At 39.7% G+C, this 19817-nt stretch overlaps 1 protein-coding gene across 3 annotated transcripts in view; it reads left to right on the top strand.

Annotated features, from left to right (window-relative positions):
* Positions 1 to 17028, top strand: part of LARP4B (La ribonucleoprotein 4B) — a 58067-nt gene extending 41039 nt beyond the window's left edge. For 2 of the 3 annotated variants that reach the window (XM_065627826.1, XM_065627824.1), the window contains 8 exons: positions 5 to 214; positions 3184 to 3290; positions 3804 to 4058; positions 5483 to 5528; positions 8574 to 8738; positions 11756 to 11880; positions 12538 to 12649; positions 13208 to 17028. In XM_065627826.1, coding sequence (XP_065483898.1) covers positions 5 to 214; positions 3184 to 3290; positions 3804 to 4058; positions 5483 to 5528; positions 8574 to 8738; positions 11756 to 11880; positions 12538 to 12649; positions 13208 to 13489 — 1302 coding nt within the window. In that variant the 3' untranslated portion in view covers positions 13490 to 17028. The remainder of the gene's footprint in view (positions 1 to 4; positions 215 to 3183; positions 3291 to 3803; positions 4059 to 5482; positions 5529 to 8573; positions 8739 to 11755; positions 11881 to 12537; positions 12650 to 13207) is intronic. The other variant, XM_065627825.1, reaches the window with a different exon arrangement.
* The last annotated feature ends 2789 nt before the right edge of the window (positions 17029 to 19817 follow it).

Raw genomic sequence — 19817 nt, 5'->3', positions numbered from 1 at the left:
GCAGGCAAGGATAAAAGCAAAGGCGATAGCTATAAACACATTTTTGCCAAAGAATGGATACAGACCTCTGGATATGAACCTCTACACGCAGCAGCGTTACACAACGTCCTTTTACTTACCTCCAGTATACAGTCCCCATCAGCAGTTCCCACTGTACAGCTTAATTGGCCCACAGACCTGGTCAGCCACACACAGTTACCTTGACCCTTCATTGGTAAGTCACTTGATTAGTTGCTTTCTTTTCAAAGTTGGTATTACTCACTTATGAAGTCTTAAGGTGTAGGAAGCATACATATCCCAAAGAGGGGAGTTTAAGATACCGATTCTTCTTGAAAAACAATTTTTCAAAATTCTTGCTGTGGTACATGAGATTAATTATTTGAAAATTGCATCTGGTCTCAGACTGCAGTGTGATTCTCTTCTTAACTTTTTAGTTTTTGAGGCAGTTCTTTAGTAAAGATTATTAATTAAACATTACCAAAATAAATCTACTAAAGACTTCTTTTAGGAATGATTAAAAGCCTCTTTAGAAATTAGATCTTCAGAATATGTGTGCAAATATTAGAAAAAGCAATTCTGATATGTACTCAAACTTAATGGAATCAGATAAATAAGGATAACTTAGTATCTTGATCTTTGAGCAGGAAAATAAGTTTTAGGTTAACATGCTGAATTTGGCATGTTCTTAAAGCAAAATATTTTCTGTGCAAAAGTAACATCTTTTTTGGCAATAACAAATAAAATTACTTTTGCTAATAAAAAATAATTCACTTTTAAGTAGCTTGATTTTAAAATTTCCTTAAAGGGGCTGTCGATAAGCCTTAGAGCCAGTATGGTAGAAAGAAGTCTTTATATACTGCAATGGCAGATCTGCTGCATCCTGCAATGCTGCTTCTGTCTTGTCCATTGTGACAGTCCCATCAGAATTACCTTGGCCCCTTCTAGTCTGCCTTTGTTATCCTACAAAAACTAATATGAATATGGTTTTCTGTAATGGCTGGGAAACTAAGGTTTGCCTACGTGGAACCTCCTTCTCCCCTCTGTTAATGCCTCTTTCTTGCAACTAAAAGAAACCAGGGTAGCAAAGCTCAAAATTAGAAGCTTTTTAGAAGTTTTTTTGGCAGAGGATTAAAGCGTCCTTGAACAAACTTGAGTAAACTTCCTGTGTACCGAACAGCAAGCTAATTAAAAAGTTGGTGTACTAAACACTTCACACAGAGGGAAGGCAGCCAGAGCCCTGGCAGGGAAGGCTTTTTAAGGGGGATGAAGAATGCAGAGGAGATGAGGTAGCAGAGTGAACAATGTTATTCCAGGAGAAAACCACCTTATTAAGCAGCACGGAATGTGATTCTTCCTCTAGATAAACTAAGAGTGACTGTTGCACGGCCTTGCTGTGGGACAGTGAGGTAGTTGGATGGCACCAGTGTAGAAGACGTAGATTAATTGGCCACAGGTTTGAGCACAGCATAGTGTGTGTCTGCCTTATGTCATCCTGGAACTTCTTGTATTCCAGAAAGCTTAGAAGTCCTGGCCTCTGGAGGAAGACTTTACAAGGTTGCCAGCATTAAAGATCTCATACCTTTCTGAGTAAAAACAGAAAATTAACTGGCAGAGCTTTGCCTTCAGCTGTGTTGCAGTATATTGTCATGGGTTAGCTATATTTTGTGTGCAGGAATGTAGCCTGATGTTTCTTGAACCTTTTATGTGAAGAGCTACATTTGAATAGAAATTAGTTGTGAGAACAGAGACCACAAGGAACAATGACACAGGAATAATTTTCATGAGACGAGGTTGCTGTTTGCATGTAGACTTGTGTGCAAATATAGGAGAAGTTTCTCTCCTCTTCTGCTTTGGCATAAATGCTAACAGTGCTTTGTCTCGTCTCTAGTTTGAGATTAAATATACTCAGTAGTGTGGGCATATGGTTTTATTTCAGAAATTAGAATATGGCAACATATGTTCTGAAAATTCTGAAACTAGCTACTTCATTAAGTGCTTAATAGTATTTGAGGAAAGATCTAGTTTGTCCTGCTTGTGTTTCAAAACAAACACCCCTCCCTCCCCACTGCATGTGCCCACCCCCCCCCAAAAAAAAAAAAAGAGTGAAACAAGAAAACAACAACAAACCCAAGTGTACTTCTAATGAGCCAGATCACTTCTGTGGAGAGAGCAAATCGATGCTTTCAGTACTATTGGAAAATAAAAATGATGGCTTTTTTCCCTCCAAAAGATGTGCTAGGTTAGGCTAACGGTAGTTTGGCATGACAGCGTTGGTGTTACATTTTATTTTTCATTGATTAGTAGTTTTCTTTAACTTTCGAAGGAAAGGTTACACAAGCTTAAAGATACCTTTATAGGAAACAGTCTTAAACTCAGCTGTTTCTTATCATTTAATTAAGTGTAGAAAGAGTGTGCTACACAGAAGTCTTAGTGTTCTGCATTTTGGTTATTTTCAGTGGGAGAGGACAAGCAAGCATTTGCTGTTGCTAATAACATTTCCTAAAGGAAATTCATTCATACATTTTAAAAAAAGTGTGCTAGTGAGGTTAGAGAGATTACTACAAACATGCTTCAATTTTTGAGATGTCTTCTTAATATAAGACATTGATATGCACCCACCCCAAAAAATCTTTTGCCAATGTTGCTGCTTCGGGCAACAAGACAGTAATTCACATGTAGAAAAAGATAAGATATGAAAAGAATCAGAGGTCCACTTAACATCCATTTATTCTCTAGGCTTTATTTAAGTATCACATGGAAGATAAGTAGAATGAGGAACGAATTTTTTTCTTTTTAGGGAGAGATTCACATATAAACTATAAGAGAAACAATTACAGACTGTGTGGGTTAAGGACTCTTTGGCAAAGAAGTTTCTCTGTACTCTAAAGTCATGCATAGCATGGTATGAAATAGAAGGAGCATTATTTAACTTACAGCCAAGAATTTTGGCTCGATGTCTTTCAATCCTCTTAACAAATTAACAGAACTTGAATACGCGTAGTTGGCTGTCTTCTCAAAAAACCAACATTTTGTAAGTTGGTTACAAGGCACTGGACAGCTGCTCTCTTGCTCTTTGAGCCAATCTTTTAACTACTGCCCTGCATAGAATGACATAAAACACAGGGTTAAGAAAAAATAGTACTCGCTTTGTTTATAATTATGAGCATGCAATATATTCTTTAGGTAACACCATTTCCAAATACTGGATTTATCAATGGGTTCACATCTCCAACCTTCAAGCCTGCTGCTTCTCCGCTGACCACACTCAGACAGTATCCTCCCAGGAACAGGCAAGTTCAACCATCTTTTAACAATACACACACTACTTTACCATCTGGCATGGGGGGGTTTTAATCTGCTTATTTTAGTAACACCAGCTAACTTGAAAATACTTGTGAAATTGAACCTGGTGCAAGGTTAAGTGAGGCCAAAGGGCAGGTGGTGCTGCTGTTCCTGGTGGATGTGCTGTTTGTAAATGGACTGTCTGAAAGCTGAGGATTTCTGTCCTGTGATTTAGGGTATTTAGATGAAATATTCTGAATGATGGCATGTGATCAACAGGATTATACATGAAGTATTTCCAGTTTCAAGTAGGTTTTAGTTAAAGCCATAGTTGAAAGCAGACAGTGAAAAGGTTAATTTTGATAATTCACATGACCCGTTAAAATGAGTATTTATCACTCTTATAAATGAAATAGGCAATAAAGGACTAAAGATCTTGCTTCTTCTGAATTCTGTGTATAGACTTAGACTTCAGAAGATATCTCATAGTGCGTATGTTGAAATGACTTTTGAATTTGTAGGAACCCTAGCAAGTCTCATATACGACATACAATACCCAGTGCAGAAAGGGGACCTGGGCTTCTAGACAGTCCTACAATATTCAACTTTTCTGCTGATCGTTTAATCAATGGCGTCAGGAGTCCACAGACGCGGCAGCCGGGCCAGAACAGGACACGGATGCAGAACGCTACCACGAGTTACACCAAGAGGGAAGTCGGAACTGGACGGATGGAACAGACCAGCATTGACTCGTCTCCTGGATTAGGCAGAGGAAGGTGAGTGTGCTCTGCAGGTGTCCTCTGAACAACCCGCTATTGCTGCTTCTAAACGACTACTTTTAAAAAAGAGGTATGGAACTGTTGTCTTTACTGTTTTAAACTGAGGTTGTCTCTCCTCAAAGCTAAAATCTTGGAAAATACTTCAGAGAAAGTCCTAGGTATAGAACAAATCATTAGTGGCAACTGATGAACAATTTACAGCTGTAAGATCTAATCCTCTATCCTTTCGTTATCTGAAGTTTTTTGCATATTGTTTGTTTGACGTTAATGAAGCAGTTCTGCCCATTCTTTTGTTCAGCGGTGTAGATTGTGCACCTCACCCTGTACTAGCAGTGTACATTGTTAAATTCTTTCAGTTGAAAGACCAGATTTTTGCCTTAATTAGGCATGTACAAACCAAAGATGATGGATTGGTATGGAGGGAGGAAAAAAGGACTGTGTGCAACTAAAAAAACTATTGTTATGGATTTTTAAATAAATAACACTTGGGGAGCTGAACATTGGTGGCATCAATATTAATGTGAGAATTTAGTAGTCTTATCTTTGAATTTTTTAAATACAGTACAGTTCTAATAAGTGCTTTATGAAAGTACTGTGCAGCTTTGTTTAATGATGGCTGTGTTTGCATCTCCAAGTAAATCACATTTTGAGTGACTTAGTGAATTGGAAGATAACTCGAGTCTTTTGCAGATGATCCTGTATTAGACTTATATTGTATCATTGCAAAATTAAATGCGGATTTTGTGCAAGGATTGTAATACTTTTCTAAATCTAATTTGCCAAATTGTGTTATAACTGGTTGGATGAAAAGTATGATTAAGGATATAGGAAACAAGATTGCTCAAACTATAGACTACAAAAATATACGTGAATAGTCAGTACTTGTATTTATATTCTGATGTTTTGGTATTTAATCCATTTAAAATATTAAAAGTCAAACACAAAACTTAGAAAATATGTTGAAACCGAGTTAGAAAGCTTTGCAAATTTTAAACTGCTGCTTGGGGAGACTTCACCTGAAGCAAGACTAGGGGAGAAGTGCTGAAAAATGTTTTGTAGGGGCTTTACCAGAGCTGAAAATAGTTAGCCATATTTCAAACATTACATAGGAATCAAAATAAAGACTAAAACCTTTACTTTGGATATTGAAAGGTGTTGTCTAAGCCTTTTACGTAATTGGCACTCAGATGCTTTTAATGCAGGAATTATTTGTAACTAGTGTATTCTTATGCTGACTTGGGTAAGATCTGTACCTTTATTTTAATGAGAGCTTGCTAGAAATTTTTCCCTAAACCATTTTTAATAACCTGTCTAGAATGAAGATGGATGAAAAAGCAATATGAATTCATTTCTCCTGTTTTCACCAACTGCCTTCTATTCATTTATAGGCAAGGTTCTGATGACTGCTTTCTCTCCCTTAGGAAAAACTCATATGGCTACCGAAAGAAAAGGGAGGACAAGTTTACAGTGAGTGTTCATGATCATATTCAACTATCATAAAAGTAGAGTAACAAGGCAATAGTATGGATATTATGTGGAACAGCAGGTGAGATGAGTGATTGCACAAGCAATTGTTTGTCACAGTTGACTGAAGACAGCAGCTCATTAGTGTCACATGGATTTACTGCATTTGGGTATCAGAGAAGATTGTCCATTAATGCAGAAGTCAGGGAGAAGTTAAAGTTACTCTTTTATAGTAGAAAAAAAATTCCGTCTTAGTGTTACTTTGTCAGCATGCCAGTGTTCGTGTTCAGGGAGAGCTAAATAGCTGAAGTCCTACACCTGATACTTATTGTTGATGTAGACACTGAAGAACGTTTTGCTGATCTGTGTGTCATAATGAATGTTAGTTACTCGGTGGCCAGTTTTTCTTAAGTGTTTCTCCAAGCGCTACTTGGTAAGGGTATACTAACACTATTGAAATATTACAGTCTTGGTAAACTTAAATTTAAGGTGAATACCTAAATATCCTTCAGACTTGAAGAGGATGGGCTAGACATTGTGTAGAAGAAAAAAAAAAGTGATATATATGTGGGGGTTTTTTTTGGTAGGATATAAGGTTTGATTTGATAAAACCAGACCCTTATTCCTGTCACAGTTGCAAAGTAACCCCACTGCATGAGCCATAACACTTTCTTAACAGTCTGGAATCGTCACATTTGTGTGTTTTTTGTCTCCTGCTGTTAAGTAGCCTTATGGGACTTTTTCCAAATGTTGATGCTCCTTTATAGTATAAAACAAGTGGTTCCTTCCCTTTGGTTGCTTTTATTTCTTGTCAGGCTTCTCAAAGCTCGGTGAGATCCTGTTACATATAGGATTCTCAATATTTTTTTTTGCCCTTTCAAAGCTGCTTGAATTTTTAGATTGATGTTCTCCTATCAACATTTTTTTTGTCTTTGAAAGAACAAGGTACAGGTTGGGCAAATAAGCGAATGACTGCAGTGAAAGGGTTACCTTGGATGCTCTTACTGAGCCAGAGAGAGGCTCAGCTGACATTAAAGGTTATTTTGGAATGTAAAACTGGTAGACGTGACTTCTTTGGAGACCCAGGGTTCCCTTCTCTCACACCAGGCTTCAGCTGCAGCCTGTGCAGCCAGGGGCCTCACAGTCTCTCCTGGCCCAGGAACGGTGAGTCTGTGCAGTGTTGTGATGCAGCCCAGGCAGAGCTGGGAGCTGCTGCACACCCACGGCTGGGCACACTGCGGAGGAGCGTGCTCTGAAGTGGAAGATTTAAAATTTGACACCTTTGGACTGTGGAAATAATTGAATTTGGGATCCTGTTTCTTGTGCCATGCTGTAGTGGTTATATATTGTACGTAGGACATCACTACAGCCAGTTACATTTGAATGGAGTGATGACTCTTGATTTATTTTTTTTTTTAAAGGAAAAATGCACACTTGGATGAGAAAGCCTGAACCTTTTTGATAAGATCGTATCTGAGGCTATAGACATAAGCCAATTACTCAACATGTCATAGCAAGTTGACTTGAGAAATTTCATGCAGTTGACAGCTTAAAATCCATCTAAGTCCTTCCTGGTCTCAGTAATTTGTTAATGCTACTTGTTTCTTAATATCTTGGGGCTTTTTAGGATTCATCTGTATAACTTACAATGTTTGTAACAAATATAAAAGCATTGTCTGTTGCAGGACTTCAGTCCCCTTTAAGAAATCTAAGTGCTATGATTTGAAGAACTGGGTTTTTTTAAAAAAAAAAACAGTTGTTCCTCTTGCAGTTTGAGCTGGATACGTGTTGTGTTTCTGTGACCCTTTGACAGGTCATCTGACTCCTGCTTTTGGAGGTTTGCAGCCTCTGTTCCTGTAGCACTCTTAAACTGTTCTGGGGCTCATGCTGGCTCAGTAGCTCTCCTAGGAGCTGCAGTTTTTCTTGCCTCTGTATTTGTTTCCCTTCTTCCCTCTCGACACACGCTTCTGACATAAGCCGTAGTTTGTGAAAAGACCTGGAGGGTAGTTTTGTGTGCATTGCCCTTCATAAGAAGGAAGGGAAAAACCAGTAAGTAATGCAACGACTTTCTGTCCAGAAGCATTGTTCTCACAGTCAGCCCATCTGGGTTATATCCCTGTGAATATTTTCCTTTTCAAATAGGAATTGTCTCAACGACTGCTTTACATTTGGTATTTTGCAGCAGAGATCATCTTGGCACAGGCCTGTGCGCAGTCATGAAACAGTTACTTCTTTGTTTACATGATGTAGATGAAGTTAATGGGTAACTTCATTTACAGCATGTTACAAAAGGAATTTTATTTTTTCAGTTTACCTAGACTCTAGCTTTACAAAGCCTTATAAGCGGTTTCATAGGTCATCTTTAACTGTGGTACTCTTAACTCCCGAACTGCTGTTTGGAGCGCAAAACAATTGCATTTCACCTATTGATCTTTTTCCCTAGTACATTGTTTTTCTTCTTAGATTTAGTTAGAAAAAATCTCCTTGTTTCAAAAATAGTTTTGCCATTTATTGTTGCATTTTTATGAAGTGACCATAGAAATTCGTGGTAGTTGGGTGAAAATTGCCATTATCTATCCTACATGTAAAGCATGCTGTCTTGCTATTTCTTAATATATCTGAACACGATATAAGATTCGTGTTGACTCCTGTTTTTCATTTAGAATGTTACCAATATGAATGGGCTTTATATTTTCTCTGTATTGTGATATCTAAGCCAGTCTGTTTATGTCAGTGTAAGTGTCCATCCTGAAGGGTCAGTGAGAAGACTTTTCTTATTATACCAGTATCACTAAAGCTTATGTATATGACATTTTTAAGGATTTTTATGCCATCCCATTTTAAAAATAATTAAATATTTTAAGAGCAACAGTGGATAATTAAAGCATGTATTTCTCAGCACTGTGGGGGGTTTTTTGGGAGGCGGGATGGGGGAGGCCTCTCTTGGGCTTGACAGATGTGAAGCAAATGCAAAACACAGTTTAGTGTCCCATGTCTGTCTTTTCTGTCATCCAGTGCGGTAACCTCAGCATTTTATTTCTGTTCCAGAGAGGCCAAACACAGTCTCCACCACCTCCAAAACCTCCATCTCCTAGCTTTGAATTGGGTTTATCTAGCTTTCCCCCATTACCCGGGGCTGCTGGCAATTTAAAGACCGAAGACCTTTTTGAAAACAGACTGTCCAGTGTGGTAATAGGAACATCAAAAGAAAGAGTGAGTAGCCACTGTTCATTTTTTATTGGGAAAATGAAGAATTGCATACCTCTTTTTTTCAGATTTGGTGGCTTATACATAGAAAACTTGTGGTTTTACATGGGTCATAAGAAATGCTTTTAAAAATCAGCTGTTAAATGATGTTCTGCTGCCTTCTTCACTTATATCTTAGAATTTGTTGGGTGTTCTCTTTGAAATGGTGTGGAATATGAGCACCAGTATAAGTAGATGTTAATAACACAGAGTAGAAAATATTCTCTTCGCTGTTCATAATTGCATCAGACTTTTTGATAGTCTGAGGTGAAAAATACGTTATAAATTTTCCTCCTGTTTGAAAGTCAGACTTCTGAATTGTATATAGAACACTTTAAAGCAACAAACTTTGAAGTACTGAAATATAAAGAAGCTGCCTACGTAATCTCAGTACACTGGGCATTGTAGCTGGAGCAAGAACTGTTACCAAACCAGCTGGATCCCAGCGTTGGGTTGTCATATTGCTTGTCAAGATAAAAATATACTAGAATGACTTGGCAACCACTGCTTTCTAGGTGTAGCCAAGATGCAGTTGAAAATTTTAATGTTCAGTAGCTGTTCATAGATTTCATTCTTAGAACTGTCTCTACCCTGCCATCTGTGGGTGACAGTATGTTGTTCTCCACCGAGACCCATCTGACCCTGTGCACTATGGAACAGTCTATAGGCTATGGAAGTCTATATTGGCTTTTTTTGCCAGCTCTAGTCTTAACGTGTGTTCTCCGAGCTGTATCACAACTGAAGTAGTTAACCCCTGGATATAGCAGTGCAAAGCAACCTGATGAAACACCAGCTCTCTCTCTGGTGTCTCATCTCTAAAACCAATCTATTGGAGAAGTGTTTTCTTCGATGCCCACGCAGCGGGGTTGGGCAGGGAGGGTGTTTGCTGGTGAAGAGGAAGCAGCAGGGCATTCTGCACCTGAAGCAGTGGCTGCACAAACAAGCCGTCTGTTCTGTCTCCTGCAAGTGATAACAGGGACAAGTACCTTCCAGGGGAGAATGTACCTGCACTTATGGGGAATGTGTAGGACAGCGCCATGATAAAAGCAGTGTTTAACTTACTGTCAGCTGGTACTCCAGATGATAGTCTGTTCTTGGCCAAGATCGGGTTTTGAAGTATTGTACTTTATTATTTCTGAAGTGGGTTTTGGCGCTCATATTTCAGGGTTTAAATGTAATCCCAGCACTTGCTACTGATACTGCAGCTGAGAACCCATTGCTCCTCCCATTACAAGTCTCATACTTTCTTTGCACTGTACTTATTGTAAAGAACTTGTGCTTCTCCCCTGTAAGAGGGAGTCTGAGTATCAGTCAGGCACTGAGATTTTATGATCATGCAATGTGCTGTCACATTTAAAAGCTTCCTTTGATTTCCCAATTTCTTTTTCTGGCTTGCATGAGTTAGTCTGTACCATTGTGTGGAAGAAAGGGATTGCGCTGGCTTTCCTTGTTGGACTCGATAAGGAGTGAGATAACAACAGCCGGCTCCAAAGAGCAATTGTGTTCTACTACAAAGGTGTTTGAGTTAACATTAAAATCTTGCCAGCGTGTACAGGCTGCTTTTCACCTTCATCTCAACAATTTTTCATGTCACCTGATGCGGAGTTAAAGTGCTGAAGTAGAGTTACACAGTGCTACTCTTGTTTTATAGATGGGCGAGTCCGGTGTACGGACGCTGGGCGAACTTAGGGTGTATAATTTCCAGCAGTTGTTATCCAAGCATCATATCTTTATGCTCTTTGCTTTGTGGTGCTCTTCTAGATGTAGTTCTGGGGAATGGCAGGTGTTGATCATCCTGCATTTTCTAACTAGGAAGCTGCAGTGCTGTCAGATTGGGGCTGAGTGTTTTGGCCTAGGAACAGCACTTGCATGTCTGCTTGACTTGATGCTATTCACACTTAACCATGTACCTACAAGTTTTGATGGACTTGGGCAGGAATGCTCAGCAAGTTGTAATTTCAAGCCTTTGCACAAACTACTATAGTGAGTAAAACTATAGAAGCTGTTCTTCTAAACATCCACCTATGGATGTTTAGGCTTAGATCTATTGCAATAATCTATTTAAATCTGATTCAAAACAGTGTCATCAAATACCTTCTTCTAATAGTGACCACGAGTGTCTCATGTTTTATGACCTTGGAGGGGTGGCTGGGCTGGGGGAAAGGGGCGGTCGTCTTGTTCCTTCTGTGCTGTGTTCTCCCATTTCTCTCCCTTCCGCTAACCAGAATCTGTTCTAGTTCTGCAGTCAGGTCAGGAGCAATACAAAGAACATAACACTTTTTAAAAAAAGCAAAATGGTTATAAATGTCAGAAGTATGGTTTTCAGAATACAAAGTTGTCTTTCTCTCTTCTTATTTTGTGACAATTTAAATTCATGCCTGCATCTTGAACCTATTTTACCTTTATCTAGAAGCAAAGTATCACTTGACACTAGCAGAATCTTTTAAGGGCTATGGAAAAAGGCTCTTGCTTGGTAGCAAATCACGCTATAGCATAAGAAAGAGACTTTTAAATAATGGTCATTATCCTAGTTTGCAAAAACTTCATTTCTCTTTTTTTTTTAAGGTTAGGGTTAGCTATTGGGATGATGCAGAGTTAGAGCTTTGAAGACAACAGTCCTTAATGCATAACTCTAGGAGACTATGGTTATGCGAAGAGGCGCAAACCCTACTTTCTCGCCAGCAGGTGCAAAATTTTGAAAGAAGTGATTTTTGTCATCCAGACATGTCCCAAGGCGAACTGAGCTTCCAGCTTTTTGAGAAGGAGCCACACAGGAATTTATTTGTCCATGTTTCTAAATAATTGTGAAGGAAAAAACTCGCTTGTTGCAACACATATATTGGATTCTTTTGTATCTTCCTATAGTTAATTTACCTTGATAAATCAACTTGTAAACTGTTTCCTGATTGTTTTAATTTTCAGGCAAATCGTATTAATTGGATATTATGATTGCCCTTCTATGCCTTTTTTTTTTCCTCCTTCAGAACATTAATGTAGATGCAAGTACAAACACTATTCCATCGGGAATTCCTCGAGAGCCTGTGTTGCCAGTTTCTTCTACATTGCCCAGGACATTTGAAAGGTCTCCTTCGCCATCCCAGTCTTCTGAGTAAGCACTTAATTATATGGCTATAATTATTCTACTCTGAATCACATTTGCATATTCTGTCATCAGAAAGCTAGGTGGAACACTGTAAATAGCTGTTAAAGAAATAATATTTTGTTGTATACTGTACTTGTAGTAAAAGTAATAAAGCTTAATTTCTGAACAAAATCATAATAGTGATTCAGTCTTAATAGTCATTTATCAGACAAATGTTCAGTGTTGTGTTTTAGTCTCTGCAAGTGTTTAGAAGTTTAATGAATACCTTCCTGTCCTGTATTTAGATAGCCTTGAAGTATAGAGAGTAAACCCACGATCCTGTGGGCAGTACCGTTGTCTGTACAGTAAGGAAGGTTTTCAATAAGACTTTGTTTGGAACCTGCAAATCAAATTGAGGTGTTTGAGTAACAGGAGTAAGATAACTGAATAATCAAATGCTATCAGAACATCACAAATTACGGATAGTGTCAAGTTCACATGAATATCTTTTAAAATATTTAATAGTGGTTTTTAAATGCAGTGCTGGTCATAATGTGCTAGGCCAATTAGAGCTATAACTTCTTAGAGTCATACTCAAAGTTTTAGACCCATTGTTAATTAGATAATACATCTGTCCTGAAGTTTCACTTTTCATGAGCTTTGCTTCCTGCTGGATGCTTACAGGGACTCCAAGGTTGTGGATAAACAGCAGCGAGAGACACAGAGTACAGAAACGCTTTCTTCTTCCACACTCAGTACTGCATGTAAATCGGTACAAGTCAATGGGGCTGCCATAGTAAGTGACCTTATTACTTCCATTTCTCTTAATGATTCAGTTTGTTGCATTTAACAGAATGTCGCTTCCATTGGAACCCGCTGTTGTTTAATCATGTGAACCCAGCATCCTTAAGTTTGCATGTTGGTGGCATCATGATTACTTGCATGATACAATTAACAGTGCAAAAGTGTGCAAGATAACTTGGTGAATGATTGCTCTTTATATGATTCTCTTCTTGGTAGTATCCTTGAGGTAGAAGCATTAGTGTGTATGTTGATACTTAAACCAGAGTATTCATTGTCTTTCAGCCGTTTCAGAGTTTCACTTGAATCAGGAGTATTTTGCCCTGTCACAGTACCCCATTTTTCTGTCATACCGTTGCTCATTTTACCTTTATCTTGAACCTTATTGTCTGTACAGCTTCTGTAAACTTTATACTTAAGCCCTCATGTGCATATTTTAGTGCGGCAGTCTTTTGCGACCAAGACTTTTAAATTTTTTCTTCATAGAAGTAAATGACTTTCTCTCAGGACGCTTTGTTTAGCTCTGCTGTCTTGTTTGCTTCCAATTTCACAGGAACTGCGAAAACCTAGTTATGCAGAAATTTGCCAGAGAACAACTAAGGATCCTCCTACATTGCAACCCCAGAAAGAACAGAAGCCAAACACTGTAGCATGTGGGAAAGAAGAAAGAAAGCCCACAGAAACAATAGAGAAAAACAGAGAACCTCCTCCTGCAAAGTCACATCCTGGACAACCCAAAGACCAGAGGAGACAGTCAGGACGCAGATCGTCCCCTCCAGCTGTTGGCAAACGCGTCAATAAAGAACAGAGTACCCCTCCAAAATCTCCTCAGTGAAACCAACACCTGGGAGGGATTTGAAAAGAGGTCTGCTTCCCACAAATTAAACCCATGTTCCCACTAAGATACCTGAGAATGAGTTGCTGGTTAGGAGCTTGCAGTGATATTAGGCATATAACAATGCCTGTAAGTTATTTTTCTGTGAAATACTTTTTCCCTTCTTGAACAAACATTCTATTTTTTCTGGATATTTCTGGATAGTTGTTCTAAACCTTACATTTAGGTTGGTGCTTAATTGGAGGTGAAGCTTAGTGTGATTATTTTTTTTCAAGATGTAAAATATTTGTCTTTAAAAAAAAATCAACTTTTTATTAAGCCTCTCTGTGGCTGTGTGAGTGCAAGCTCTGTACAGTGAGTTTTTTCTAAACTGTTAAGCAGAAATGTGCTGCTGCAATATTTTTAATAAACTGGTCTGAAAGTACATATCTAAAGTGTCCAAAAGACTGATAACGGCAGCTAGTGTGTCGAGTGCAAGGAAGTAGATATATTTTATTAATTAGTATGTGACCTTGGAGATTTTTTTTTATTGGGCTGCTGTACTAAGTGTCAGCAAATGAACTTGCACTTTTAGGTTAAAGAAGTAGTTGTTTCTAGCGTTTTTAAAAATTTAATCTTTTTTTGATGTTTTGCACACACAAAATGAATCCTATGGAGCACCATAAGTCTTTCTGAAATATTTCCTTTTTTGACTTACTGCAAGCAAGTAACCATCTTCTCACTCCAGAATAAAACTGATGTTATAATTTGCAAACACAAAGCACATTGTGAATAGAAAGAATTAAGTCTGTGAGCTTCTCTGGTGGCGAAGCCTGTTAGTGGGTGTTATCAGGAGAAAGCGCCGTTGCCTTCTTGTGATAACCTGAGCTTCCCTGTGCTTGTAAGGGAGTTAACTGAGTCAGCGCTGTATGTTCTGGTGACCCCTGTGCTCTCTGTAGACTTTTGGGTTTTGTTGTTTTGTTGTGTTGTTTTTTTTTTTAAACTCTGCCCCAAGTGCTCTTTGCAAGAGTTCATATCTTAGCCTCGTGTTGACGTCTTCCTGTAACTACAAGCATTGGCATACGGATTTAAATTTTTTCAAGACGTGAGATAATGGTGTTTGTTTTGTGTGGCAGAGGAAGAGATCCCTGATATTTACCTCTGGGATGAGGTTTCTCACACTTATTTACTTTAGAAGTGATGCGCTTTCTGAAGGACAAGGATGCACTAAATTAGCAAGTTTCTAATAAAGTTGAATATAAATTATTTTTGTTTTAAAATGCCTAAAGTTTTTCTTTAAGTGTTTAAACTGCAGGAAGTTCAGACAAAACTCATTCCTGCTGACTATGACAGTACAGTTTATTCCACAAAAATGTTTATTTAAACAACTGATTTTTTTAAAGAGTTATTTCCATCCAATATTTAAAGACTTGAATTTTATTTAAACTTGAAAATGACTTTGCCTTAACTTTTGTACAAGACAGCTTAGAGTTAATGAGGTCTGACCCCGTGGAGGGTTAGCGTGAGTGGGATACAGAATTACTCAGTTACAGTATGTATCTATTGTCACTGGTCTTACTGGGTAAACATACTGTAGTACAGGAACTAGCAGCAGTTTTTGTAATATACCTTAAAGATCTTAAACAGTTGATCTTTTTCAGATTGTTGAAAAACCTGTAAATGCAAATAGTCAATACTGTATTAAATATGTGCACTTGGAAGTGTGTGCTTTGCTTGTACAGTTGTAAATAATCAGAACATATAAAAAAGGTACCCTAAAGAAAAAATCTGATAAAAATTATTGATATTATAAATGTTGCTGTTGAGCTGGATGTAGATAAACTAAATGTTGTGGTTTGAATATTACTTTAATTTGTTGTTTTTTCTTTTTCTTATTTTATTCTGGTGTGCTGAACTGACTCTGCCTCTTCACTGCAAAAGGGAAATGGAACGAAAGTCTTATTTGAAAGCCCTCAAATGTTTTCTTAAGTCTCTCTAAAAACAAGCGATTTAACCAATTCAAAAGTGGTTTGCAATGTAAATAGAGAATTTCAGCAGTCAAACTAATTTTAAGACAATAAAATCAAACTTAATTGGAAAAAAAAATGAGACTGCTACAAAAATACACACTGAAGCTTATTCGTTCACTCTCAAGAATATCAGTGCTTTCCTTAGTGTATGATTCCTAGAACTGTAAAGTAATTATAGTAGTTGACTCCTGATAAATTTCTTATTACAGGCATCAATTGGTAACGAGTTGACCTTTTAAATCCGGCCTGTTGTATGCTGCGGAATTGGGCAAAAACAGGGCATGCTGGAATCCATTGATATTTCTTCTTTAAAAAGCTCGCTTTTTGAATGCTGCGGGAGGAGATGGGGCTCCGCCAACACCACCAAAACTGCTCGCCTGGTTCTGTCATTTGGATTTTTGACACGCTTCTCCTTTCCCCAGCGGCAGTGAAACTGGCAGCTCGCGCTGTGTGTGGTTCGGGCCAGCTGTCCGGTTTCGCTTTGTTTGTCCGCTGCAAGTGAAGGGCTGAACCAGCCGCCAAGGGCGCCCGGGGGTTCCTCACAGCCGCTCAGGACGCCCAGCGGTGCCTGAGGGGATGTGCTGGGACCAGCGGGACGCGTCGGGCTCTGCTCTGCTGCCACTCGTGCTGGGTCGGGGCGCTGTCATCACTGCCTGCCCAGCAACAGTCTGTTGCATCAAAAGCTTAAACTTCCCTCTGATGTGGTTTTTATAGCTGCTTTTTTTAAAAAAAGAAAAAAGTGACACACCGAATAGCTGTGTAATATACAACTTCTACTTACTGCATTTTACTTTTTTTTTTTCTTCCACTCAATGACAAAATGGAGTTTTCAGAGTAGAGTTGTGAAGTTGCATGCAGACTGTTGCTATGATACCTAGAGACATTATAATGTGGCTTTTAAAATGAAAAACCTCCCAAAAGCAGTAGCTGAGTTAAAGACTCAGGGATACAGTAACTGAAATTGGCATTTTACCTTGTGGGATTGTGTGGTGATGCTTTTCGTTTTGAAAACAAGTCAAAATGGGATCTGAGACTCTTCTTCCAGGATTAAAAAAAAAAAGGTTGCTTTTAAAACTTGTTTCAGATCAGTCCCCCCCCATGACACTGTCATTTGGCCACCTCAGAGTCTGTGGAATGGTTTTGTTTGTGGCTTTTGGGTTTTTTTTGCGTTGCTGCATTATCCTTCAAAGACTCGAGCAGCTGGCACAGAAAGTCCCTGTCCTGAGCGCGGTGCAGCGTGTGCCGGGCAGCAGCACCGGCCGCCAGTGCCGGTTCATCTGCTCTGGAACCTCCTACACTAATCGCAGCAGACGATCCGAGATCTCTGAGGAGACCCAGCAGCTGCCGGTTCGTGAAACAGAAGTGTAATAGGGGAGCCTTCTTGAGGGTTTTTGTTTTTGTTCTTCTTCCATTAAGACTGGAATCAAGCTTACATGTAAACTATCAGTAATTTAAGTTTCCTTTTGTGTCATAAAATGTAAAACTGTCTAATTTGAAAAAAAATATGTAGGTTATGAAAAATAAAGATTTAGGCACTGTTGAATTCCTGATTTTTTTAATTAAACCTTTCTTCAGCAGTATTTTTCATTACCTTTTGTCTTTTGCTCCCCTTTTTGGAGATTGTATATTTCTAATTTGGGGGGGGGGAACCCTTAGCTTCACTGTTCAGCACAGCTGTTGTAACCATCACCCAAGGTTCTGTAGCAGCAGCAAGAACACCCATAATATAACTGGAGGCAGCAATATCTGTCTCTATTAGGTAACTATGGTTAACTTTTTAAAAACGAAGCTGATGTGATGTTTCGGTTACTAGAGGGTATCTTCATTAGTGGTTTCCTCAAATTGTTAGATAAGGTCTTGATTTGGTCTTAAATGTGGGTTTTAAAGCTTGGGTTAGTGCTCTGGTTGCGTGGCTCTTCAATCCAGAGATGTCCTGGGATTTTTGGCTTTGGCTGGTTTGAGGTTCTCCTGGTCATGCCTCTAGGGAAGAATAGCTGCTGGGGTATCCTCCCTTGAAGTAAAAAAATCTCTTTTAGAAATACTTGAGAAACTTTTTTTTTTTAGGTTTGTCTCTCAGCTATATCTGACCAAGTTTAACAAAGGATGTAAGCACGGAAGCGTTAACAACTCCTGTGTTCTATAAGCATCTGGGGAAGTATTGCAGTATGGTTCTTCATGGTGGGTGTTGTGTGGGCTGCTGGCCAGGTTAGGCTGCTTGCTGCTTCACTTCCCCCCCAGTCTGCTCAACAGAGCAACGCAGGAACACCAGTGCACACTGGGCACCGCTGGCCTCTCCGTGTTGGAGAAGCTTGGTGTGTCTCTTAAACGTTGGGCTTTGGTGGTGGCGTGAGTTACAAGTAATTGAAGATGACCAGTTTTCACAGCAGCTTGGAGTACCCTGTTCTGCCCTTGGAACTCAGTTTTCTATTACTTAACGTGTGAAAATGCCTAAAAATGTGTCAGCAGTGTTGCTATAATCCTGATGTGGCTCTTCAGGACCACCCCAGCTTTGGCAGAAATCAGGGATTTATTTGTTCACGCAACAAAATTGAGCAGTGTCCCCTTTGTGCTAGTTTTCCCCAATACAAAGTGACATTCCATGATGGCTGCACCAATGTTCACGTTGAACGAATTGTTTCATTTCCTTGTGGGCATGAGAAGAGTGAATATGGGATATTACATGCAGTTGAGTATCCAGAGATTACTTACTGCCACAGAAACTCCTTGCATTTTGATCCTACAGCTTCCTTAGAATAAAATAAAAGTTTTAATGAAGTTTAAGTTTTCTGATATGCTTTTACTTCACAAACTTCACAAGCCTCTGGAAGTTACAATATCCTCTTCCATTGATTATCATGGCTGGGCTTTTGAGTGCGACTGCTTAAGTCAGGGAAGTGACTGATTTTCAAATTCTGCAGGTTCGTAGGTGGAAGTAACATCACGCCCTTCATGCCTGTGCAAGCAGTACAGAGCCCTGGCACACCTGGGTACAGCGGCTCAGTCACTGCCACATCCACCCTCAGTGTGGATATAGATCTTATACGTAACTCAATGTTCAACTTCAGTTGATCAAGTAGAAATTTGCTCCCGTTGAAGTGGTTCATGGAATATTGTTACCGAGCTGTTAATGCCAAAACAGCACAAAAATGCTGTGATGAGGCCGGGCCTACCTGAGCTGTGTCCTGACCATCCTTTCTGTCAGCTCCCTCACATCATCAGCACTTTTACTGAAAAATAACAGAGAAAGGGGGTTTGGGAATAGGTGAGAGGCTGTTGTACCATCAGCAGAATGGAGGGAGGGGCAGGAATACACGGCTGGTGCCCAGAGGAGACCGGTGTGGTTGGGCATGGTCCTGGCAGGGACTAATTGCATCAGCTGAAGCCAACTGAGTGTTTGTACCATTAGCTTATGACGGATGGAAAGTAAAAGGTCTTGGCTTAATCAGAGCCTTGCTTGTGCTTATGTGTATGTTGTGTTATCCCAGCTCAGGTGAACAAGGCTCAGCCCATTAAGCTGGCTTGGTCATTTTTCAGCCTGATTTTCACAACAGAGAGAAGAAGGATCTTCTTTTTTCTTTAGCCTTTTTGGTTATTCTTGCATACAATCTATATATGTGCTAAAATTTAAATATGTCTCATGGTGATAGTCTATCAGAAGTCTTTGTGCATCTTCCTGTCACAACTGCTTTGAGAGCAGTTCACCATTTTGCAAAATAGAGCGCAAAATGTGTATGTGCTGGGCGAAGTCTAGGATAAACTTGCCCCCTGATAAAATGTCTCCAATGTCTTCCAAAACTGGAGCCAAAATTGTATGTACACTCTCCTTGCAGCATGAGATGATGGCCCAGGCAGAACAAGTACATGAGTTCCAGCAGGTCCAGCCTAGCTGACTGCCTCATCTCCAAGGCTGAGCCTTTCCCAGTAGCTACAGTTCCTAGGCAAGACCACATGTGAGAAACCTTCATAGCTATTCGTTTTTGTCTCTGACTTCTTCCTCAGCCTGGGCTTGTGAAGTCAGCATGCGGCTGGTGCAGCAGAGACAGCTCTGAGCGTGGCAGTGGCCCACAGGTCCCACCAGCCAGCTCTGAGTGTGGCAGTGGCCCATGGGTCCCACCAGCCAGCTCTGAGCGTGGCAGTGGCCCACAGGTCCCACCAGCCAGCTCTGAGCGTGGCAATGGCCCACAGGTCCCCACCAGCCAGCTCTGAGCGTGGCAGTGGCCCACAGGTCCCACCAGCCAGCTCTGAACGTGGCAGTGGCCTACAGGTCCCACCAGCCAGCTCTGAGCATGGCAGTGGCCCATGGGTCCCACCAGCCAGCT

The sequence above is a fragment of the Caloenas nicobarica genome, chromosome 2 (genome assembly GCF_036013445.1).
Source record: "Caloenas nicobarica isolate bCalNic1 chromosome 2, bCalNic1.hap1, whole genome shotgun sequence".
NCBI classification, from domain to species: Eukaryota; Metazoa; Chordata; class Aves; order Columbiformes; family Columbidae; genus Caloenas; species Caloenas nicobarica.
The sequence above is the reverse complement of the archived record's forward strand: the minus strand, read 5'-3'. Positions and strand labels throughout refer to the sequence as shown.